General features: G+C 39.3%; 1 protein-coding gene and 1 long non-coding RNA gene across 4 annotated transcripts in view; one reads left to right on the plus strand and one right to left on the minus strand.

The window, feature by feature from the left end:
- The window catches only part of LOC144633468 (uncharacterized), a 70,670-nt gene that overhangs the window by 29,558 nt on the left and 15,276 nt on the right, over positions 1-25,836 (minus strand). The gene's annotated exons all lie outside the window — the stretch shown is intronic.
- On the plus strand, positions 247-15,956 carry LOC144633191 (protein lev-9-like). Of its 3 annotated transcripts, XM_078492005.1 has the most exons (17): positions 247-354; positions 496-639; positions 1,543-1,710; positions 2,130-2,426; positions 3,453-3,623; positions 4,206-4,400; positions 4,669-4,848; positions 5,509-5,682; positions 6,179-6,358; positions 7,083-7,262; positions 7,784-7,951; positions 8,484-8,651; positions 9,446-9,625; positions 10,274-10,441; positions 12,831-13,123; positions 14,723-14,861; positions 15,395-15,956. In XM_078492005.1, the coding sequence occupies exons 1-17, from the start codon at positions 312-314 to the stop codon at positions 15,742-15,744; spliced, it is 3,198 nt and encodes a 1,065-aa protein (XP_078348131.1). In that variant the 5' UTR covers positions 247-311; the 3' UTR covers positions 15,745-15,956. The 3 variants fall into 3 exon arrangements, with proteins under 3 accessions (XP_078348131.1, XP_078348146.1, XP_078348139.1); XM_078492020.1 differs by lacking the exon at positions 10,274-10,441; XM_078492013.1 differs by lacking the exon at positions 8,484-8,651.

Genomic DNA, 25,836 nt, shown 5'->3' on the forward strand with positions numbered 1-25,836 from the left:
GCGTGGCCGAAGTCCAAGGCTGTGTACATGCGATCAGCTTTTTTTCAACATTTTACCCTCCAGATTAAGGGTAAAGTAAAACCGATTGTTTTCATAACCTTTAGGTGAAACACTGCACCAAAAAGAAAGGTAATATAAATAGTAGTCTTGTACAGAGTATCATTTGCTGTCAACAACAAGATCATAAATAATCAAGTGACGTATTTGTCGAGGGCGAAACTTGATGCTTTGCCAGTAATACGCAGGACGTCTGGAGAATAGAAACTTCCTGTGAGATTGATACAGCCGTGGCGAGTTACGTTTTGAAAACGATGAAGTACGCGGTGTTTTTCCTTGCCTTGTTCGCTGTTCATGGTAGGTTATGATTTCATTTAGTTTAATCTTTATTTGAATTCCATGTCACGTTTTAAAATAGCTGCAATACGGTTAATATAATATGAAATGGGTTACACGTATTGCTATAGTGTACTAATATAAATTGAAAATTCGTGTTAGGTGTTCGATGCCAGAACTGCACTCGCACAAATACTCAGCCCAACGTTTGTTCGAAATCCTGTGATCCCTCTCAAGATGGTTGTAAAGGCAGCACTAGAGATTGTATGTGCGATGGCGACTGTGGCTACAGTTGCGTCAAAAGAGGTATGTCTTTTAATACATGTACGTGCATTTCAAATTTTAAGATGATCAGCTAGTTTTTTTTTTTCTGTTTTGACACTCACTACACAACGACAGACCAAGTGCTGACTGCTTTGTTCTGGTATTTACAAAATGGAAGTGTTTCTCAACCGTGCTGAAACAGAGGTCTTCATTTCAGTGAAAGTAATCGCGAGGGCTAATAAGCGCTGTATGACCCTCTAGCTCTATGGCGTCATTCCGTTTCAGCGCCTGCCTGCCTAAACTGAAATGTGGCTGATTTCCCGTTAGACCTCAGCCTACAAATTCCTCTCACTGCGATCGAATTTTTTTCCCAAAGATAAATCATGCAGCGAACGTTTGAACATTTTTTTTCACCATGAAAAAGCGGCTTAGTTTGGGTCTTCGGATTTGATAGTATTAAAGTGTCACGCCATATATATGCTCCATAACAAAAATTTCTTTTCACCCGATTCCCTTCACCACCATGGGGCGGGCCTGAATAGCCCGATACAGCTTGCGTTGTAGTACCGACATATATGCGGGCAATTAAAAAAAGTGCGCACGTACGTCCAGATTGCCGCGACAAATTGTGGATCTCGTGTAGAAAGTGTAATTATTCTCTCCAAAAAGTGATCTGACTAGAGCAGGGCTCTCGTAGCCTGCGTTGCAACTGGACATTACTATACCGCGTACCGACGGTTTACTATACCGTACCACGTACCTGCGAGCTGTTCTTATTTTAGCCCATAGATCAAATTTTGGGGCAAATCTCTGCATGGATGTTCTTATAAAAACGGTTTGTTATTTAAAAAAAAAGTGTATTTGTACATATAAAAATCCTTTACCTGGGGTATTGCAAAGGAAAAAGGTAACATAATTAATATCATTTTAATACGATTATTCCAGATCTACGTTGCAAAAAACTGACAATAGATAACGGAAGAGTTCGTTATGGAAACGCTACGTTTGGGTCTGTTGCAAGGTATCGGTGCACTCCTCCATATACACTGGAAGGCTCTAGAAAGAGAACATGCAGAGGAAATGGTGAATGGGACAGCCAAAAGCCAATCTGCAGTAAGTAGTGTACCTAAGTCATAGCAATCCGTAAAATTTGATATTAGTTTTTTGAACGGAAAACAAAAAGAATCATCACATTCCCATCTATTGTTTCTACAAAATGATCTGTTCATGTTTTTCTTTCGCACATTTGTACTTTTTTTTCGTTGGTTGGCTGGTAAATGCACAATACAAAACAAAAACAAAAAACAAATAAATAAAAATAAAAACAGAAAAACACAACACAGTGAACACAGCATAACAACACGTCACGTCACGTCATGTCGCGTCGCGTCGCGTCGCGTCACGACACGACTTGACACGAAACAACAGGAGACGACACATGGCACTACAAACCTAACAAAAGAGGGCCGTTTTGCCTCTAAAAAATATCGGCTCGCTAAAAACCACGTTCATCGCGTTCTTTCGCTTTATAGAGCTGATATGTAAAGACCCAGGCAGCCTCCCTAACGGTCAAAGAAAACACAATGGCTTTGAACTTGGAAAACAGGTAGAGTACAGGTGCTTGCCAGGCTTCACAATGCAGGGGAGCAGCACCTTAACATGTACAAGGACAGGAGCTTGGGACAAAGTCAAGCCAAGCTGTACATGCGTAAGAACTAACAAGGAAGCTTTCCGATACTGCAGAAAACAGTGCGATCCAGACTCAGGTTGTAGTAGAGACAGGCAATGTGTTTGTGATGGAGACTGTGGTTACAGTTGTATCCCGAAAGGTTTGTATTTCCTTTTTGCATAATATATACGGTTTTATCTACCTTATTACTTAAATTTTCGCGACACGTTTGCGATTTCGGACTCAAAAAATCGCCGAAAAGGACGAAAATCGCGACCGAGCGAATTAGTGACTCACGCACAAGAGTAGTACCTCAATCAATGTGGATGAATGTTTCCCGTGACTCAGAACCGGACGGACCAGACATTGTGAGAACTTGTTGTGGCCGAGAAGTCCGCCCTGGTATTTGACGATGTCTGATGGTGGTAGGAGGGTGAGCACCCGGAGGAAGACAACGGAAGTGCGCGAAAGCGCCGGAATAACGGCGCGAATTATGTAATAAGGTAATAGTATATTGCGCGTGTTTAAAGCAAATGATTCTGACGAAAGAAAATTATTATTCCCACTCGAAGTGAACCTAAACCAAATGGACCAAAGTTAGATCCGCACCAGGCCAAAAGCCGTCAACTATCATGTTTGCAAAACAACAACAAAAACAGCGAAAAAAAAAAGGAGAAATAGAAAGACTTCTTACTGTAATAATCGCGGAGAGAAACAGGGAAATGAACTGTCAGCTGTGACTTGTTGTGTCTTTGTACATCAGTCGGCGAACCCAGGAAAGAGGGGAGCGAGACGAGGGAACAGAAGAGACCGAGGGGGAGGGGAGAGCGGGAGCGAGACTGAGGGCGGTTATCGGGATTCAACTGTATCTGGGCGTGCTTTCGTCAGTGCTTTAAAAACGAACATTTAAGCTTGAAAGAGCCAGGACTGAGAAATTATTTTTCCAACACTTACTTGATTTTATGTTTTGGAAAAGGGCTAAACATTTATTTTTAGAAGCAGATATGTACTGAAAAATCTATTTTTCAGACTGAAATTGTTATTTTTGTTTCTCCCGGAAGGGTGTCTGTTGTGAACATTAAATGGTTACAACTAATGTACTTACAAAATACCTTTTTAAAATGCACAACTTAAAAGTAGTTCATTCAAAACAAAAGAAACTACATTTCCGTCTATTGGATTGCAGTTGTTGACTGCGGAAAGCCTTCCGTTCTGGAAAATGGGAGAGAGGAATATTCCTCTACCACATTTTTGTCCACTGTCAGGTATCGGTGTAACAAACCTTACACTTTGCTTGGATCCAAGATACGGACTTGTCGTGGTATAAGGAGATGGGATGGTACAGAACCTTCATGCAGTAAGTGTCACCCTCTCTTATAAAGTAAAGGCTTCTGTTATATAAATATAGGTTAAGATTTTCAAGACGAACTCGATGCTGACATTTTTCACTCGCCTGCCGTTCTTCATGATTGGAAATCATTAACTTGTCGCAATACCTACACTTGGTTAAAAAAAAGTGAATAAGGTGCATTTTATTAGCTTCGCCTTTGGCTTGCATAAAACACCAAAAAGTTACATTAGAAACTCGTACTCGCTACTTCGTCTGTCATGCTAACAAGGACATTTAATTTATTAACGAGCTAAGCGTCTTTGCGTAAGGGGCTGTTTCTTAAAACTTCCTCTGGCCTCTGGCCTTGGCTAATAGATGCATGCATGTTATTTTGCTCTTTTCGCCTTTTTTTCTTTTAAATTAGCCATAAGGTTGTTTAAATACCTGAGAAATGAAACGCCATCGAGTAACTCGCCTGAATGGGAAACTTAGCTTGTGATAAAGCTAAGAGGACGTCCCTTTGCTCCAACGCTTAGTTCGACTAATAAATATCCATTCAAAACAGTAATTTTTAGTAAAATAACAACGCACATTATTGTTCCATTAAAGAGATCATCTGCAAGGACCCTGGAGACATCAACAATGGGAATAAACAAATTTTTCGTCGAAATTACGATGAAGATTATGTGGCAGTAGGAGATAGAGCGGAATACACCTGCTTCCCAGGTTACAAGATGGAGGGCTCCAAATACCTTACTTGCACTAGTTCGGGAGAATGGAATCAAGCCAAACCAAAATGTTTATGTAAGTACTGAATTCGAATGCCTTGAAAAAACAGTTCTTTGAGTACCCAGCTTTCAGGTTTATGAGCTAACAAGAGATATACCCTTAGGCTGTTTGTTTAGTGTCATCATTGTTACATTGTGCTCTTTCAGTTTCACTTAGAAACAAGCGATTTTTTTTTTGACTGCGAAAAGCATACATATTTGGCATCTGGAAAAGTTTAAATGTTTACTCACTTTGGATTTCTTATACTTACACTTTTAATTTCACTCATTTTTTTTTCAAACAGTGCCTTCTTGTAACCCTCCAAAACTCCCGGACAATTCTGAGATCAGAGGTTCAACGAAATCTTCATACAAATATTCAGACAAAGTATTTCTCAAGTGCAAGACTGGATATTTCACAATAGGAATAGGACTGCTGACGTGTGGCTCTGACGGATGGACCAGCCGTTCTTTTACTTGCTCTCGTATGTTAACACTTCTTTTTCAAACGTAATATTATATTTTTGGACTTATCTCTTCATTTCCCAAGACAATACAGACTTTTTATCTGTCGTGCTTATTTCCATCGCTTACCCCGGAAGATTTCTGAGATTTTAACGAGAAAAATTCCAGTTTGACCATATAGCATGCCAGAAATCTGCTAAGTTTCTTTGATTGGTTGCGACTTGGTTACAGTTTTTGCGCGCGAGATTGACGACTAATCAGTGACACAGAATAGAACTCTGAAGTGGAACGTAATTTGGCTCGAATCTCTCGCGCAAAGGTTAAGAAAGTCACCAACGGTAGAAGTCTGCATTCTCAGACTGAATTTTCTTGTAGTTTTAGTTTTTTGTTGTTGTTGTTGTTTTTGGGTTTCAGTAAGAAGCTTGACAGGACATTTTGTACATGCGATTTTAATCTGCGTTTTATCTTGCTAACATAATCTCGTTTATCGAGGCCATTGCTTAAATATAGTATTTTAGATTGTAATGTTGTTGAAGTACATAACTCCGGTTGAAATCAGATCGATAAATATAGGGTTAATTGAAAGTATAGCAGAACCAGTATGCTTCCAAAATTCCAGAGAAAATAATAACATCTGTATTGAAAATAAGACAATGAATATTTTTTACTCTCTTTCTCAGCAAAAAGTTGTGGTAACCCGGGGAACCTTCCAAACGGCAAACTGAAGTCCTACATCTTCACATTCAAAAGTAAAGTTTATTTTGAATGTAACCACGGCTACAAGCTTGTCGGAGACAAATACCGTCAATGTCAAGCGAATCAGAGATGGGGTGGAAAAATGCCAACTTGTGAACGTAAGCATGTTACATTTATGTTACTTTACATGTGCTGCCCTCGTCACCAAAAAGACAGAGTCTACAGGGTGGCTGTTCTGACCTCTAATAATGTTTGAAACAGATGCAGAGCCACTGTGGGGAAACACTGTACTTAAATCCCTTATTTACGTACGTACTTACTTGCTTACTTGCTTGCTTACTTGCCTGCCTGCCTGCTTGCCTCCTTGCTTGCTTGCCTGCCTGCCTACCTGCCTGCCTACCTGCCTGCCTGTCTGCCTGCCTGCCTGCCTGCCTGCCTGCCTGCCTGCCTGCCTGCCTGCCTGCCTGCCTGCCTGCCTGCCTGCCTGCCTGCCTGCCTGCCTGCCTGCCTGCCTGCTTGCTTACTCACTTACTAATGAATGAATTTATTTTACCTTGCCTTGCCCTTTGTTTGTTTGTCTGTTTGATAATTTAAGCTACAGAAACGACTGTCTTGTAATGTCTTCTAATGTTGTGACAAACTTATCTCCCAAAGCAATTGATTGTGGAGTGCTTCAAACTCCTGATAAGGCTGAAAAAGTATTTGAAACCCACACAAGAGTGGGTGGTGTCGTCAGATTTAAGTGCAAAGAGAAAGGCTACGAAATCAGTGGCTCAGAGATTCGAACTTGTCAAAATGATGAGTCATGGAGTGGATTTCCAACATCGTGTAAAAGTAAGTAGATATTTATACCTCTACACATACTTGCTTTTTATTGATACCTATTTTATTGCATTGTATATGTGTGTGGGTTAGACTTTATTGATAGTAATAATTCTTCCCACATCGCCAGCAAAACTTTTGTCTTCAAAATTCAAAACAATGACATGCTCCACGTTCAAGGCAAATAGAATGACTATAAAGCTAAGTGTTTACGTACAGTAGACACGGCTGAGTTCAACTGAGTGCATGAAAGCATGTACGAACAGAACAGTTGTTTCCCTCCCAAATGAATCATCACATGATCTGAATTGTGTGGCAACAAGGCTGAGACAGCTCGCCATCTCTCTTTTGCTTTTAAATCCGTCGGAACCAACACGCAAAAATAGCGAGGCGAGTGCGATATACGAGCTGCGAGTTGCGCGGGCGCAGGAAGACGAGCGCTTTTCTTCTGGCCCCGCGCTACTCGCTGCTCGCGGCTTCGCTCCTCGTATATTGTGCTCTCCTCGCTATTTTCGCGTTCGCCCCACAGATTTTAAAACAAAAGAGAGACAGTTAGCAGTCTACAACAAGGATGTAAACACATTAGCCGAAAACCTCCCTCGACAACTGTAATACTGTAATTTGTTGCCTTTTGTTTTTTCCCATTTTTGACGTCTCAGCTTCTACGAAATCAAACTTGTTTGCTCTAACGCCACTTAACGCATATTTGATTTTTCTGTTACCTACTTATTTGCAGTTATAAGCTGTGGGGACCCAGGTACTCCTCTTCACGGTAAACAAACTAATGTGAAGAATGGTTATAACTATGGTAGTTCAGTGGAATTTATTTGCAACGATAACTACACACTATCAGGAAGAAGTAAGATTTACTGCGAAGAAACGAAAGATTGGAGTTCGCCTAATCCACGATGCTGGGGTACGTTAAAAGTGACCTTACATTATGGCATTGATCATGAATAGAGTTGAGGGTATCACATTGTCGGGTACTTTAAATCCCCAAGCATTTTGTCGATATTTTTTCATGATGTTGTTTTCCACAATCACAAGTTTACTGAAATAAATTCAGTCTACACCGGCAAAGACCCCATATTTGATTACATTCAACTTGAAGCCCACTGAAAGCTGAACAAACCCGATTATTATTTAATAAGTTGCGTGAAAACCGTTACAGCAAATTCAGAAATCGCGAGTTTTTATTAAGTTAAAAAGGAAATATTTCAAGCTGGGGCTAGATAAATGTAATTTTTTCGTCACAAATTAGCAGTTTGGGGCTATAAGGGCGTTAACTGGGTGGTTTTTGTTTATCCTAGTTTGAGGTCTTATGTGACACCTAGTCACAAAAGAGATATGTAAGAGGTAATAGGCTGATCCTAACACCAACAGCAAAGACCAAAGAACAGGAATTCTTATTAAAATGTTTACATTTGTTTTTATTAGCTCCATGTTCTGATCCCGGTATGCCAGGCAATGGAAGGAGAATCGATGATGACTTTAGACATGGTAAATCAGTGAGCTTTAAATGCAAGGCCGATTATGAACTTAAAGGAAAGGCAACTATCAGCTGTAACGATGGAACATGGTCAAATGACATACCCCAGTGCACAGGTGAATGACAAGTGAAAATGCAAATTATGTTGAATAACAATTCCCCATGTCATCTTTTGAATGAAAGCGAAACAAGAGTTCGTTTCTAGGCCCATGACATTTCAATGAAATGTTTTGAATCGTACCTTAAACTGGAAAAGTTCTGACTGTCAAGCTCAATAAACATGATATTATTATAATAAGAAGCTCATTGGCTGAGTTAGGTCAGGCCGGACGGTAAAACATTTGACATGTTTGAGTTAATTTTGCAAGATTTCGAAGTGGTAAAAAAGGTTCCTTCAATTCAGTCAGTAAGCTCATATTAAACGCGAATCAAGATTAAATAGTTGACTCGACGAGCATTAGCCCTTGCATGGAGCAAATTCGGGAATCAGTTGCATTAATGCTGCGTCAGCTAAACGCAACTTTATTTCGAAGTCTAAGAAAAAGTAGTCTGGGCATTAGCTGGGTGGAGCTTGTTTCTTTAAACACCACAAACCGAAGAGAGTAAAAATCAAGAATTGAACTAAATATATCATAATATATCTTTCAGCTCCATGTCCTGATCCTGGCACACCAGATAATGGAATCAGAGTCGGTGATGGCTTTAGACATGGTAAATCAGTGACCTTTAGATGCTACGACGGCTTTGAACTCAACGGAACAGCAACCATCAGTTGTGTATATGGAACATGGTCAGACGACATACCCCACTGCAAAGGTAATTAATAGCACATAAAATACAGATGGTGGTAGCTAAAAATCGCCCATTTGATATTATTTAACTGAAACGTATCATATGGCTGCAAAGCGAAACACAAGTTCATTTCCAAGTCAATGTTTGGGCCTAGTTTGGGATTGTAGGAAAACAAGAAAGTGTTAACTGTGATGCTACACGTTTCCTTATTTCCTACATATACAGCTCATATTGTTCTCCACCCTTTCATTGCTATACTTCACTGATCATTTTTTCACTACGTATCAAGAGGGACTCCCACGAGGCCGTCCTGGGAGAATATCAACGCTTTGTCTTAGCTGTACGGATCGAGCCCAGCGAGGTTGGCCCAGGATATGACCGAGGGCCAATATTCTCCCAGGACGGTGTTTGGTTAATAAAATATTTATTACTCGACTTCACTATTTAAAAAGAGCTGTAGAAATTGTAGCTGATCCAATACGTAGAACACATTGCGCTCACAACAAAGCACTTTGGTTTTGGCCACTACAGCTGTCTTAGTTGTACAGTAAATATCATGAAGGTCCGGATGGAAACTATTTACAGCAGCCAAATTAAGTACAACCTCCACGTCGTGTTTTGACTTCACCATTCACAGAAACGGCAAACAAACATGTTACTTTAAATTAACCACATCCTTTTAAACAGATGGCCATGGCATTTATAACTTATTCATCCATACCTTCTTTTGTCATATGGTCCCCCAATAAAACTAATTCATGGCTTTGTTCAGCAAATTGGTTTTATTTAATATTTAACTTGTATTATTTCCTTTTCAGTTATCTCTTGTCCTGATCCGGGAAGTCCTGCGAACGGACGACAAACAAAAGTCAGTAATAACTTTGCTGTTGGCGGGTTCGTGCGATTTAAGTGCAACGAAAACTACACCTTGATAGGGGAATCAAAAATAACCTGTCAAAGGGGCAAGATGTGGAGTGGAAACGTTCCGAAGTGCTCAGGTAAATCGGTCTTTATGTAGAAATTAGTAATTATAGCAAGTGTGATACTAAATAGTAGAATGTCGATTACGAAATTTGAATAAAAAGTTGTTTCAATTTCTGGGGAACAGTTTTCTGTAACCTGCAAACATAACGCTTCTCGTGACTCCCGGCCGCTTGGCCGCTCCAATCGGCTGGGACCGATAAGAGGCGGTTAAGACATCTCCTTTCTAATAAAACTTAAAATTTACCTGATGTTCAGGGAAGGATTCATGTATTGCAGGAACGGGGTGGGGGGAGGGGGGGGGGGTAGCTGTTGTCGGGGTAGCTTAGAGGTAACGGGGATACCCCGCCTCTCCAGAAACAAAAATTAAAATCTAGGTTCGCGGAAATGCTCTTACCTGCATTTTGAAAGCATTTGCATGTGACATAAGAGTTCAGGATTTACCTGTTTAGGATAATTTTTACTTATTCAATTATTCGTTTAGGAACTTAATCTAGAGCTCACTTCAAAAGTAATTATATTTATATTATCGTGAGCAAGGAGGTTAAAAATCCGAAACGGGTCCGTTGTCTACATGTATCTCCATCGGCAAAAAGATTGATTTTTGTGTTTTTTTGTAAGGTCATATAAATTATTTAATATTTTGATTTATCATATTTTTATAGCACCCTGTCTTAATCCTGGTCAGCCAACAAACGGACGAAGGATTGGAAGTGTTTTTGTTCATAACTCAGTTGTCCAATTTGAATGTTATGGCGATCGTTTCCTGAAAGGTTCTTATGAGATGAAATGCAACAATGGGCAGTGGGGTGCGACATTACCAACTTGTATAGGTAACTAGAAAAATGCTTACAATTGCTAACTTTTATTTGTTTTGTCGGGATTTTCAACTTATTTTATAGTTTGTTGAAAGCCCATCAAAACCGTAACTCTAGACCAAATGTGCCAGGTCTATTATTCAATAGCTACGCCTACATAATGCAACAGCAACCAACCATTTGCTGATAAAAAGTGTTCTGTCACAAGTGAAAACTAGGAGCACTTTCTCTTTCATACTTCACACTGAAACGCGTGTAAGTCATGCGATTAATAACTATATTGGAAATCATAGAAAAAGAGCAATAGCTATTAACTTACAAAATGCGTTATGAGTTTTATGATAAGTCGTTATTTTTATTACGGGTACATTCACAGAAAAAATACCCCTCCCAATGTATATAGCAGCCATAAGGTGGAGGGAAAATAAATATTAAGTGAAACGCCCCACTTTGGACTGTAAGAGAATGGAAAAAGAAAAAAAAAATATGATTGTAATAAAACTAGTATAATGAAAACAACTTTCATAACGAAGGTCGAGAATTTGTATATCACTCGGCCGGGCTTTTCATGTGTTTTCTCGACATTCTTGATGGGTTTAATTTATTGCGCCAATAAATTTAAGATGACGTCTATAGCTCGATTATTTGGCTCTCCATCAGTTGAACTAAACTTGAATAAGGGACAGCTCAATAAGTGCGGGGAGGAGGGGGGGGGGGGGGGGAGTGCCGGAGTAATTGGAAAAGTGGCTGCTCAAAAATTTGTAACCCACCCCTTCCTTCTGGCTCAAAACTGACTTACCCACCACTGAAAGGGGTTAAAAATTACATGACCCACCCCCTTTGCTCACAAAATTCATTATTTAGGGACCAATCACTTTTTTCAATTAAAATGGTTGGAGGTTTTTGATTTTACATAAACTTTTTAAGTGTGATTCTCTACATACATCACCCTAATTTTCCTTGATGGACACTGCTTTTCTATGTACGTCTTTTCCCATTTCTTAGCACACCAAAGAAGGATGAATTTCTCACTTCTTGTAATAGTCTTGTGTACTTTTTCCACATATTTGTGTGTCGAGTCCAAGGAAAAATATCACTGTCTATCATTCATATTTGCAAAGTGTTTAAGAAAATAGTTTACTGGTGAAAGCCTAAAGCCCAGAGTGAATCTACACAGGCTGAAGAAAGTTAGCCATGCATAACTGATTTTATGATCACAAGCCAGGAAGGGGGGTCAGGGGGCATGCTTCCCAGGGAAATTGTTATACAGTGAAACCCCGCCTTACGGCCACCTCGTTAATACGGCCACCTCGTTATTACGGTCACTTCTTTTTGTCCCGGCGAAACTCCCATACATTTTCTTAAAATAAAACCCCGTTAATGCGGCCACCCCGTTAATACGGCCAACGGCCACATTCTGAAATCCCAACCTGTATAATTTTACCCCGTTAATACGGCCACTCGAACCAAATACCCGTTTTTCAATCCAGTTATGTTCATTTTTCTATCATATTGTATATGTGCTGATTGAATCTTCATTAGTTTTTAATTACTGTATATCTGCAGTCGGAATGTTTGTTAAAGAACAGTTGTTTATTGTTACGTCACTTGAAGTGACCAGTCATGAAATTTGACCCTACCCCGTTAATACGGCCAAATTTCCATGGCCCGTTGATGGCCGTATTAACGGGGTTCCACTGTATTTGGGCCATCAGAAATACAAGGAAGAAATTCATTTAAAACTGCTCACATGATCACATCGATAAATTTTTCAATTTATACTGATAAATACAACGAAGAATTTTAATGGTACTATAACAGCCAGCCAGCCAGCCAGCCAGTCGGTCGGTCGGTCGGTCGGTCGGTCGGTCGGTCGGTCGGTCGGTCGGTCAGCCAGTCAGCCAGCTAGCCATTCAGCCATTCAGCCTCTCAGCCAACCAGTTAGCCAGCTAGCCAGTCAGTCATTCAGTCGGTCGGTCAGTCAGTCAGTCAGTCATTCAGTCGGTCGGTCGGTCGGTCGGTAGGTCGGTAGGTCTGTAGGTCGGTAGGTCGGTCGTTTGGGCAGCCAGCCAACCCGCCAGCCAGTCAGCCAGACAGTCAGTCAGTCACTCAGTCACACAGTCAGTCAGTCAGTCAGTCAGTCAGTCAGTCAGTCAGTCAGTCAGTCAGTCAGTCAGTCAGTCAGTCAGTCAGTCAGTAAGTAAAAAGTAACTAAACTCGTTAATGGGTTAACACAATAACCAGAGAACCGGTAGGTTAAAGTACAGCGTGGCCCAAATAGACTAAAAAATGGTTGTGGCTTTGCTACAGTTATTGCAAAGATTCATATGTTGAGATAAGAGATTTTTTTTTAAAGAGTTAGAGTTTCAAAAGCTGATGTATTGTTGTTATTTGTGTATTCAAGATTGCAACGGAGGTATTCCTCTTGGAATGGAAAGTGGGAAGATTCCTGATGAATCCATCACAGCGTCCAGTCAAACACATCAGCATCCAGCTCATCATGGTCGCCTTGCAATTGGGAGAGACACCTATTGGTGCTCAAATGACGAAGCGGAAAGTTATATCGATATCCGTCTTCCAAAGAGATATAAGATTACTTATGCAAGAGTGCAAATTCAAAACGGTCACAAGGTCCAAAATATTGCATTGCAGGGTCAAAATTTACAGAAAAAGTGGATAGATTACCACTATAAAAAGGTAACAACTTGCTTTTCCAACCATGCCAAATTTAACTCTGACGTTAATACATGGTCCTCGCAAAATTCTAAAAAGGACAATATGTACGTACGTGTAAAATCTGCGCGTGTAAGCTATAACAGAGGCGAGTGTTAAGTTACTGTCAGTGTTCTTGTTGTTCTTGTTGTTCTTGTTGTTGTTGTTGCTTTTTAAGCCATCAGAAGATTTCGTAAACTTGAATGTCTATAAAGTTTACTCTCTTCACCCAGGGATCCATTTGCTGATTTAAAATATGGTTAAATTTTGAGGTTGTCTAAAAAGAACTGCAAATCAGCTTGACAGGGATTTCCATTTTCAATAAGAGATGTGTTTTTAAAACATTTAAGATAAAAACTAGCGATATAAGCAAGGACCAACGTTCTGCTGTTTTCATGACAGCATTTTCAAGTTCGGTGTCAAAATCAAGTTATAAATATGATGATAAAATAGAGAGTGAAAAATATAGCGGGGGTATTTTGAATGCAATTAGAGGTACAAGAATTAGGAAAGCATTGTTCTACGTGAAAAGTTTTGCACGGATAGAGTGTTTGTGCTTAGCACGGATAGAGTCTGAGTGCTTAGATCTGGTTTACATAATCATCATCATCATCATCATCATCATCATTATTATTATTATTATTATTATTATTATTAGTTATTATTATGGGTATTAAACATTGTAGTCATTAGCTGTCTTCTTAGGTTGGGGGGGGGATTTTTTGGCTAAGAGCCTACAGCTATGCGCGTGCAATGCATGATTTCCAAGAGCAATGTGGCAGGCTTCTGGCGGCGAAGGAAGTGAAGGAAGTGAAGTCGCCATCAACTGGCACTTGTTTCCCCGACTGGATTCGCCTATCGATTTTTTGGAGACGCGCGGAAATCATTTGTAAAAATTAAGCCTTAATCTTTCAAATTGCAAATCCATTTCCATCCGATTGCCATCTGTAGCCAACGACGCTTGCTTCAAGTTTCAATGCTCAAATATAGCAATTATTTATAAAAATGGACCATTATTTTTTAGGTTTCTTACGACACAAATATTAATTTTGGCTGTTCATAAATTTGAATACCAGGTTGTGTTTCTGCCCCTGGTGTTTACCTATGACTGATCTTTCAACTAGATCTAAGCACTCAATCCGACTCTATCTGTGTAAAACGTTTCACGTAGAACAATGCGTTCCTAATTCTTGTACCTCTAATTGCATTCAAACTACTCCGCTAAATTTTTCACGTTCTATTATATAATCATATTCATAAATAGCCATCGCACTTAACATTGACAAGGGACTTGAAAATGTTGTCGTAACTACAGCGAAACGTTGTTATTTGCTTACTTCGCTTTCCAGTTTATGCCAAAGAGAATACTACGTGCTTAGTCACCTTTTTCAAGTAGTGGATTTCGGTAATTATTGCTTTGATATTTTTGGGGTCATCTCGCCTAGTTCTCTCTCCCCCCCTCCCCCCTTAAAACAAAGTGCAATATTGTACGCCGTTTAAACGAGAATTAAAAGTGGGTATATAAATATTTGGAACGGAGAGTTTTTGTGTTTGTTATACCTCATCTTTGTTTATACCTGACAGGGACCTTACAGTTCAGACGTTGAGCGTATTGTACCTGATCATCCATTTGCCTCAGCCTCCTTGCGAATTATGCTAAGAAAAAAGGAACGTACACCAATATGCCTGAGAGCTGAGGTCTATGGATGTGAAATTCCTAGAGGTAAGAGTCCATCGTCCTCCAATGCTTTTACAAATAGCTATGGTATTTTTTGTAGTTGTAATTATTCTTGTCTTTGTACCTAAGACGTGCGCTGCGAGATGATATTAATCCCTGTTGATTCGTTTTCTCCCTTATCATTGGCCGAGAGCCTGACACGTGTTCTGCAATTATCTACCTACTCCTGCCTATAATATTTTAGTCTGTTCATGAGTATTACCGTCTAAAAGTAATATTGCAGCAGCATGCGTATTTTGTCCACTCGTTTGACAGTTCTTTTTTCAGAGTTGTCGGAGAGCGATAAAGCTTAGCGATCGATGATAAAATATTTAACTTCTTTATCACAAAACATCGCGATCTGCTCATTTCTCACAAATCACGATATAAGTGGCAATCAGCCTTTAAAACAAGATACAAATACACTGAAGAAATGTATATTTCTTTACTCCACTCTACTCTACTTGAACCTCGACAAATATATTTTTATATTTAACATTTAGACCTCTAAGCATGCATAATCGATTTCATAATTTCAGATTGCATCATGCCGGGATCTATAGTTCTAATAAAAGAAAAAGCTGGATATCGCAAAGGATTTGTAGGAGGTATTTTCTCTGACCGTCTGGAAGTCTTTCTGTCCGGAAAAAGAGACAGCACGTTGAAAAACAAGGCAGACGTGATTCTAGATGAGAAACCACACGCCCGCGATCTAACTAGAGGAACTTTAGTCCTTGGAGAAGATGTTAATTCACCAGGCTTAATAAGAAAAGGAAAAATAGAGCAAATAGGTGATACAACTTGTACCATTAAAACTAACGATAAAACATGGAACAGTAAATTAAAGGACATTCGTATCGTCAAAATATCAAACCCCTGCAAATCGTAAATATGTTTTAATAATGACTCAGGCTCAAGACAGGACTGCAAGGTAGCAAAATATAAAATTTTTTAAACGAACATCCCAAATAAGCATTAACATGTTAAATTAAGTTTAAAAGGGAATGTCCTTAAATTCTAGACTTAGGCTCTTAGGGTGTCTTTTAGTTTGATAGTTTTGGATTACGTTCGATGAGACTTTGACTTAGATTGAACAGTCTTTGAACAGTAAATACAATACATATTAGTTTTTTTTTTTTTAAATACAATACAATACAATAGTCGTTTAATGTGTCATACACTTAGCAATAAGGTGTGACATTGCAGAAATGTCACACCAGCTAGTTTACAGGTATTCCACCTAAACTAGTTAAGAATAAAAAAAAATAATGATAATAATTATAAGTGAATAAAATAAATAAGGATGATGAGATAAAATCTAAAGTAATTATTATGTATACAATATGCTGTACAATAAATAAGTCGACACTACTAAAATTAGGTTAAAAGGCCCGAAAGGTCAATTTTCATTAAACTATTTTTAAAGGCCTTAAGAGATCTGTTGGTTCTGTACGAATCTGGAAGTAAGTTCCACAGCTTTGGCGCTAGGCAACGCCACGATTTGAGGCCGTAGGTGGTGGTGTTGATCATGACCCTTGGCTGTTTCAGGATGTCGGTTCCTCTCAGATCGTATCTGGCGTCTCTAAAATCCAATAACTTTTTAATGCTCTTGGGAGCGTGATCGTTATTAATTGCTTTAAAAACCGTACAAACTATTTTTGCAAGTCTTTGACTTAACAATGAGGGTAATCCTATCTTATTGAGCAATTCATGGTAACGCGTTTGTATTTCATTAAAAACGAATCGGAGGGCACGTTCGTTAACTTTTTCCAGTTTTGCAGTGGCACTTTTACTGCAGAAGTGCCAGGTCTCTGAGCAGTAGTTAAAGTGGGGAATAATGAATGCAAAATAGATGTTCTTTCTTGTTTCAAATGGGAGTATCTTCTTCATGCGCTTGAGTACGGCAACTTGCTGAGAGACTGAGGTATTTGTTATTTTTTAGCTGCTGTTGTTGTTGTTGCTGTTGTTGTTGGTGTTGGTGTTCTTCGTCTTTTTTTTTTTTTTTTTTTTTTTTTTTTTTTTTTTTTTTTTTTTTTTTTTTTTTTTTTTTTTTTTTTTTTTTTTTTTTTTTTTTTTTTTTTTTTTTTTTTTTTTCTTTTTTTTCTTTTTTTAGTTTAGCTTACACCTTCACCATGAAACTCATTGTAACGTGTAGCACTATCTCTTATTTGTACTGTAGCCACACTGAGCGCCAAAAGTGTTGAGAAACCCGGCTGTTTTTGAGTACCATTGACAAATTTCACCCCTCACATCTACGATATAACCTCTTCCCCCCAAAACAATGTTGGACTTGCTATCTGGAAGACTTGCTTCGTTTGTGTACCAACATTGAAAAGGGACAGGGCGAACGGTTGATGATCTGCATCGGATTTGAAGTGGGAAAAATGGAAGTATTGAAATTAGCACTAATTTCAACTGATCAACTGTCTCAACTACGTTTGACGCTCATTGCAGTTACAGTGAAGCGCGCCTTGTCGTTGTTACTTGAAAAGGGGTTTGACAGCTGTCTAGAAGGTTCCGAAAAGGGACATGGGCAGGATAAGAATCTTGAATTTACTTATAACATGCCTAACAAATATTAGCCAATGCAAAGGCGAGTGCATGTTAAGGATCATTCAAAGGCATGGCGCTTTTTGTTTTACCCTAGTTTCACGTGTCTAGACACGTTACAATCTTGGAACTGCCCCATGCTTACCTAATGTTTCGAATAATGTGCCGTTCGAAGTGATGAGACATGAGTAGCAACACCACAGCTTTACGGGAAACGGTGACTTTAATTTCTGTACTGGATCGTGATTGTCTTCGTACGCAATTCACAATATAATGTAGTCAAACTATAAATAAGAACAAAAATATAACTTAATTCGTGCCGAATAGCTCTCGAAAATCCTAACCTCGACAGTACAACGTTATTGTAATAATGTAATACACTACAGTCGAAGCTCTCTTAACGGACACTTTCGTAAGCGGACAGCTCTACTTACGGCCACCTTGTTAGAAACCCCGTTTTTACTCCCATACAAACTCTGTATTTTTACATTCTCGTAGGCGGACATTCCCGTAAGCGGCCGCGGACACTTTCGAGATTACGACTAGACTTTTTCTTTGTTTTTAAGCTCCCGTAAGCGGACACCGCAAAGAAAATCATATAAAAAACCTCTGTATCTTGTATTAATCAATCAACTTCACTCGCCGTTCGTCACAATGATTTTACTGTAATTACAGTACCATATTTCAGTGTTTGTTTTGTCGTCATCCACGTCCGGTTACATTTCGAAACACCACTAACATGCATATTACCATTATGTTAGCTGGGCAAGCTCCCGTAAGCGGCCATCTATCCCCTACACCTCTAGTGGCCGCTTACAAGAACCATTCTCGTAAGCGGCCAGCTCCAGTTGCGGACACTTTTTTCGCGTCCCAAGGGTGTCCGCTTATGAGAGCTTCGACTGTACTTACAATTCTATTTGCCACTCCCGTCAATGTTCCTTGAAAAATGTCCTTGAACTTTTACTCTTGTACTTGATCTACCGGTTAACTCAATGTTCGTAAGCTTACCGCCGCTAAAGGGCGTATTTAAATGTTCTCTTTGTCTCTAGGGACTCGGCCCATTACACTCTCTTATAAATTATAATAATCTCACATATGTGCAAAACACCTAATTTTAGGTACTTTTTAATTGAATTATTAGTTGTTTTGTTTTGTTTTATAACTATTTCTCAGAGATACATATATGTTCCTAATCTAAAATCCGAGTTGAAAATAAAGTATTTATGTATGTGGGGACTTTCTGCATTCCTATGTAGGGATTCTTTGCATTCCACATGTAAAATTCATAAAAATTTCCTTGTCTGGCAGTTACAGCAAGGCGCCCAAAAGTGTGACCACTTTTAATTTATTCACATTCTTTCGTGCAGATTTAATCTAATCAGAAGCCGTGGATAGCTTGCAGTTGACTTCTAATTGGATTAAATCTGCACGAAAGAATGCGAATAAATTAAAAGTGGTCACACTTTTGGGCGCCTTACTGTGATCAATTTTTTTGCAGCAATGACATTTTTAAATCATTGATGCCCCAAAGAGGGACACAAACAAGGTGGCTTCACACTTAATACTGTCATTAACTCAAAAATTATTTCCTTAATAACTCGGTTGTGAAAAAATTTAGAAAGCAATAATATCGAAAGAACATTTATTTCTGCCTCCTTTATAATCTCATTGTTTTTTGATGTTTTTTATGCAAACAAACAGCTTTTTGTAAACCAGGCGAAAGCCACAAACTCAACTTTGTTTTTTTTTTTTTTTTTTTTTTTTTTTTCAATTAATAAAGGTGCAAGGAAGAATAATGTATCTGGGGTGAATAAGCTATGTAAGTATTATTTCCAAAGGTGAATTCACTAATGGAACATTCTAATTGGTCGAGTAGCTCGGTTTATGACGATATATTCATCGCGCTAGGCGGTGAATATAGCATCTGAAGGTTTGGCAACTAAGCCATGCCACCTTTGCCATCCAGGCTAGTGAACATGGCGGCATTGCTGACTAAAAATGTCTCTTATTAATCGGGCGTGGCCGATTTAAGGTTTACCCTTTGGTCGTCCTAGAGCGTAGTCTCCTGGCGCGGCCTAAAAGACGGGGATAGCTCGGGGTTGCTACAAAACCGCTACGGGTGACGCATACCGCAATGGTTTTCATTTTAGTTTTGACAGGAAATCGTTGCAGGCACACTTGGTCGACTTTTGGGTTAATGTGTAATCAGGTTGTGTTTTTTTGCTTCGGCGGAAGGACAGAGAAAAAAGCTTACGGTGCAAAGTACAGTATGGGGCCCAGTTCTCGGCCACTTTTGACGTAAACTTGTATTTCTTACCTCAGAAGAACCGCAGGAACTTGAAATTTCTCGCAGAGCTAGCTACATTATTCAGCTTTTTGGTGTAAAGCTATCGACCGGTCAAAAGTTAATTTGCCCGAGCAATAATAAAAATAAAAGCTCCATTTGTGGGCCCAGTTCTCGGCCACCTTGGCCCAGTTCTCGGCCACTTTTGACGTAAACTTGTATTTCTTACCTCAGAAGAACCGCAGGAACTTGAAATTTCTCCCAGAGCTAGCTACATTATTCAGCTTTTTGGTGTAAAGCTATCGACCGGTCAAAAGTTAATTTGCCCGAGCAATAATAAAAATAAAAGCTCCATTTGTGGGCCCAGTTCTCGGCCACCTTGGCCCAGTTCTCGGCCACTTTTGACGTAAACTTGTATTTCTTACCTCAGAAGAACCGCAGGAACTTGAAATTTCTCCCAGAGCTAGCTACATTATTCAGCTTTTTGGTGTAAAGCTATCGACCGGTCAAAAATTAATTTGCCCGAGCAATAATAAAAATAAAAGCTCCATTTGTGGGCCCAGTTCTCGGCCACCTTGGCCCAGTTCTCAGCCACTAAAAAGCGTGTGCGTAATTATCTGTAAAAAAATGCTCAATTAATTTTCACAGTCATAAAATCACTCTGTAAACCTATTTATACTATATCGATCCCAAATTATTTTTATGATGCTTTTTTTACTTTAGAAAAGAAGGATTTTAACGCGCCTAGTTGCCTATGTGCAGGTTCTGGCAAAACCGCATTTGTGACCGTCATTTAGATGTTTATTTTGCAGTGAAAGGTCTTGAAATATTAGGTTTGTAGAAATAATAGACAAGACAAGAGTCAGCCAAAAAAGATAATTCTTTATTTTTAACATTATTTCTTTCATTCTGGCAGCAGCAGATGAAATTATATTAAAAACCAAGCGCTAACGTGTAGCGAGCAGGGTGGCCGAGAACTGGCAATACGCAAACGTCGCAAGAAAAAATTTCGAAGTAAATTAAGACCAAAAAATACAACGGTTCAACGAAAAGTTAACTAAAGCAGAAAGCTGAATTATTCTACGTTTCACATGCCAAAAATTAGCTCGTATGGTGGGGGCTTTTGGATAAAATACGAATTTAACTACATCCATGAATTTGGAGCCGTAAACAAACAACTACCTCCGCGTAAACTCGACGTGTGAGCTTTCTATATCGAATGAACGATCAAACTCAAGATACTTAAAGCACATGAATTAGTCTATCGTTTGAAGGAAATACCTTTTCTTTTGATTCAACTGGAGTGTGAAAAAACGCGTTAAACACAAAGTGGCCGAGAACTGGACCCGGCCGAGAACTGGGCCGATATATTCACCATTGAATTCACTATTGACAAGTTAAAGTTATTTTTGTAAATGAAAAAGGTAACGTCATTGATGTCACGCAGTGTTTTTTTAGCAAACTAGATGTTTGCTGGTTTCTGACTAGAATGGGGTGTGATCTTGCGTATATTTTGAGCCTGACTCCGCCGTAAAACTTTTTTTTTATTTAGGAAGAACTTGTCGATTTTCATTTCGAACAATTGTCGTCAAGTCGTTTCACAAAGAGTAGAATGTTTGTACAGCATGTTTTGGAATTATTTTAGATTTGTTAGTAGACGCTTCTTAAGACCTGAGCAAAACATTGGGAATGTACAGTATTAATAGGAACTTGAATGGAATTTTTCACAAGTTGGATAAAGGTACAACTGAAAAAATGAATTCAAAATGAATTATTTTTTGTAATTAAATTTTATCGCGGATTGGATGCATAATATCACGGCTTTGAAAGTCTTCAAATAATTAGAAAGGTTCCTTTCTTCCTTTGATCTTATTGTTATTTTCATGTATTGATTATTCGAAAGTGGTTTTCGTTGATACGAAAAAAAAACGGGTTTTCACTGAATTGCTTGAAGTATTTTTAGACGTGATAATATTGGCTTAATCAAATTACATTGTGCACGAAATATTTTTATTTTTTTCTTGAAACTTTGAGGAAATTGAAATTTTTTTTGACAGTAGTGTATGAAAGGCATTTTATAGAACTGAATAAAAAATAAGAAACATTGATAAAGGTTATTTCAAAGATTTATTTTGCCTGATTTTGAAGGGTTTCAGGAGTTTTAAAGAGTGCTGGTAAACCGGTGAGGGTAAAAGGCGGAATGAGTTTGCGGAATGGCATGTGGCATGAGTTGCGGAAAGGCATAATTATGCGGAATGTAATTTACGCGGAATGATTCATTGACATAAATTATACTAAAAAGCGCGCCAAATTTTAAAAGAGAAGCCGCCTTGTTAAATACTGCTGGCTCAAACAATCAAGGACTGAGCAGTATGGACGAGGAACTTCTATAGAACATCGTTGTCAAGATCATTTCACCGTTCAAATCACTGATTTACGCCGAACAGAAACAGAGAAATTATTTTCGCTATTTGCCGTGACGCTTCCGAGGACTTGAATTATCGACTAGCTGGCGTTGGCTCCCGGGCGTTGGCTGAGTACAGTGTGAGTAGTTCTGTTAACGTGAATGAAAACTCTCGTCAATTTGCTTCAAAATACAGAACGATATTCGTTCTAAAGCTACGTACTTCAAGGCAAGACACACAACTGTCAAGTTCAACCCATTTGAAAATGTTTTGAAGAGGAGTTTTTAAAAAGACAACGCATTTAAATAAATGAAAGCAAGTGACGTGTTGTTAGTCGCCCGCGAAATAATGTGTGACCGTGTCACTGCCTTGTTCCAGGAATCGTTTCTTTTTAAATCAAAACTTGCTAGGGGTGGGAAAAAGCTAGTGGTTTCATTGAAGACAACTACATTTGGTATATTTCTAGCTTTTTATTACAGCGATGAAAAGATCGTGACACGGCTTCTCCGCTGGTGTGACACTATTTTATACACCGCAGTGGATTTTATCGATGTGCGTCTCGTGATCTTTGCGGTAAAATAAAATGTATGTTTAGCGAATGATTTTCTTTTCCTAAGAGAAAGCCAAGTATTCACAACAAGTAGGCAGTGATAATTACTCGCCGGATTCCTTATCTGCCTTATCGGTAAATCTGCAATGCGAGCTAGATTTGAAATACGATAGCTTGTTTTTACCGTGCAGTGACTATAGTCACTATATGAAAGTTTCGCTCTACTCGATCGGCGGTCGGTTGCCGCTATTAATTATAGGTTAATGTTCAAGTCTTCCACTGAGTTTATATAGTCTTCATAATGGCAGGCGAAAAACTAGTCTCCTTTGCAGCCCGGCACTCGAGCCGAACCGGGAGCGTTGCGTCATTTCAGTCCGAGCGGCCGCTGCGAAGACTAACGAAAAGCAGGGCTAGCAGACTTCTAATGAAACAAATACGCCGTAGTGTTCGTAATCTCTCTGCTTTGTACCCTCTACTTACTGAGGCTGAGATGATATCCGCCAAAACTGGACTTTCTGTCTCGATGTTTTGTTTAACTTATACAGCATTAATAACCGCTACATGAATATTATAATACAAAGATGTACCCGAGGCACTTTTCGGTTCGTATAAAGATCTACGGTCGGATGCTTTTCCGTCGCTGTTTTTATCTTTTGACTAAAAGCGATAAACCGTCCACAGAATGGGAAATCCTTAGCATTGGGGAAACACTGGCCGCCGAAATATTTTCGTAGAATCCGTGAAGAACATCATACGTGAATTCAAAGACTCTATGCTATCTTCAATCGATTGTCATCATTAAGCCCGCAGTATTTAATAAAGCGGCTGCTGTTTAAAAATTGGCGCGCTCTTCAGTATAATTTATGTCAATGAGTCATTCCGCGTAAATTACATTCCGCATAATTATGCCATTCCGCAACTCATGCCACATGCCATTCCGCAAACTCATTCCTCCTCTTACCCTCACCGTGTAAACGGCTGTATGTTTTTTGATTACGGATCTTATTTAGTTTCGAACGCTCTAATTTTTGAAAGGTTAAAACAGGTTAAAACCGGGCGGTTTCATGAGTTTTTTGGGTAGAAAGGTACGGTGGTGGTCAAAAAAAAATGTTTAGAAAGGAATGATGTAGTAGCAGTAGTATTCGTGAGTAGGGGTTAGTATGGTGAGCTGGATTCGGCGTCATAACGGCATTTTTGTTTACTGAAAGATACACTCGACGTTTAGTTAGCTTAGTCGGCTTGGGAAATATTTTAAAAATGAATTTGTAATAGTTAATTAATAGTAATAGAATTAACCCACCTGAAGTTGCTGGAGCGCACCCGGGATAAGAGGAGTATACTAAGAGTAGCGATAAGACGAAAAAGATATGTATTTATATTTTTTTATTGTGAATTGAGAAGACAGACACAGGAAGAAGAGGGGAGAGAAAGATGCCGAAGATGAATAGGCACGCGACAGAACCGTCAAGGACATAGAGGGCGGAGCGGGGAGATAGTCCGGACTAGTAACGCGGACTGTACGCGGACTAGTATCGCGGATAGTAAACGCGGACTGTAAAAGGCGGACTAGTACGCGGACTAGTAAAACGCGGACTGTAAAACGAGGACTAGTAAAACGCGGACTTGTAAAACCGGACTGTAAAACGAGGGCTGTTAAGCACGGACTTGTAGAACGCGGACACTAAACGGAAACTAAACGGTTTAGCGAGCGAAAAATTTTTTGAAGCTCTTTGTTTTCTTCGACGGCATATTTCTAGCTTTTGAGCACTCTATGGTCTGTTTAGCGTGGAGATGTTTTTGCAGTATAGCACATGTTCGTTCTGCAAACCCCTACTAAAACAACGGGAGATTATAGTTTGTGCATATTTTCTTTCTTTCCACTACTTGACGTCTGTTGAGTGCAGTCGTTTGTATTGCTCGCACGAGGTAGAACGGGGCCCGTCAGAAATCAACAGTCAATCGTAAATAAAGGTGAGGGCCTACACGACTCCTACGTTGTGACATTGGAATTTGCCGTAAATGTTTAAGTTCGGTCTTTCGACCTTTTTGCTTCTGACCTTCTGAGGGTCTATTGGGGGCAGTAGTGGTAAATAAAGGTGACGGGCCTACACGACTCCTACGTTCGTGACATAGAACATTGCCGTATATTCAAACGGTGCGACTCTGAGGTACGAGAAAAGAAGAGAGCCGTAGATGAGTGGCCAAGGGAAGGTCTAGAGGCGTTACAAGTCCGCGTTTTACTAGTCCAGTCCAGTCTGCAAGTTAAAGACACATCAAGACCCCCCAGGAATGCCAAGCACAGAAAAAAAGTAACAGTGTTGAGAGAAAAGGATTTTGCAGAATAAGCTTAATAGACAGGATCGTGACTTACCTTTTAGGTGTCACCAATACACCAACAAAGTTCTTAGTGGTGAAGAAATGGCCAGTTGACCCCCTGCAAACTCAGGTTACGGGATGTTTGTGTCTCTCCAATTTCTTAATTCCATTTTTTTTTATTTTCTTCTCAAACCCCAAAAATTCTCATCCATAGATATAGTGTTTTTTTTAAACACCAAAAGATTTTCGTTTAAGGTGGTGATAATGGTTAGTTTTCCAGTCTTACTTTGTTAGTCTAAAAGCCTCATCAATTGTATACAGTAATGTATGAAAAAATTTCTCCACAAAGTTTTCTTCTTGACAATAGTAGTTCCCGGTAAACAGTTGTAGTACTGTCCCATCAGTGCATGCCTGGAAATACCGAAAAGCCCGACCGTCAGGTGAAACCGCACCTTACAGTATTACCAATACACTGCACTTTGCTAAGTCAAACTTTACATTGTCTAGTCGTCTACTTCAATCGTTTATTTGTATTGTGTGAGATACATTTATAAATTGAAACCATCATGTCATTAAGTAATAATGCAATCTCGACAACGTTCTAGATATTATATTATGCACACTAATACAGCTCATGCAAGCCCTGTGACTTACACAAACACAGTCGGACTGAGTGCTACTTAAGTAACTGCTTCGTGGTTTCTGCTGTACTGAACCCTGCCTTTCAAGGCAAAGCGCCCGATTTTAAGCTTCTCAAGCTTCTCAATGTTCTTGTTTAAAATAAATCACTCCAAGTCCTAGTCTCCCTCGCAGCCGTTCTTAGTGTCGTCACGCAAAATTCCTCCCCACTAACGGCTGCTCACATTCGAACAACAT

This window comes from Oculina patagonica, chromosome 1 (genome assembly GCF_052425735.1).
Source record: "Oculina patagonica isolate OP01 chromosome 1, crgOcupat, whole genome shotgun sequence".
In the NCBI taxonomy this organism is placed as follows: Eukaryota; Metazoa; Cnidaria; class Anthozoa; order Scleractinia; family Oculinidae; genus Oculina; species Oculina patagonica.

Excerpts from the sequence above, each read along its gene's own strand:
- LOC144633191 (XM_078492005.1), top strand. The coding sequence starts at position 312 with ATGAAGTACGCGGTGTTTTTCCTTGCCTTGTTCGCTGTTCATG. Across the intron at positions 1,711-2,129 it reads CAGCCAAAAGCCAATCTGCA|AGCTGATATGTAAAGACCCA; the intron begins GTAAGTAGTGTA and ends TTCGCTTTATAG. Across the intron at positions 7,952-8,483 it reads TGACATACCCCAGTGCACAG|CTCCATGTCCTGATCCTGGC; the intron begins GTGAATGACAAG and ends TATATCTTTCAG.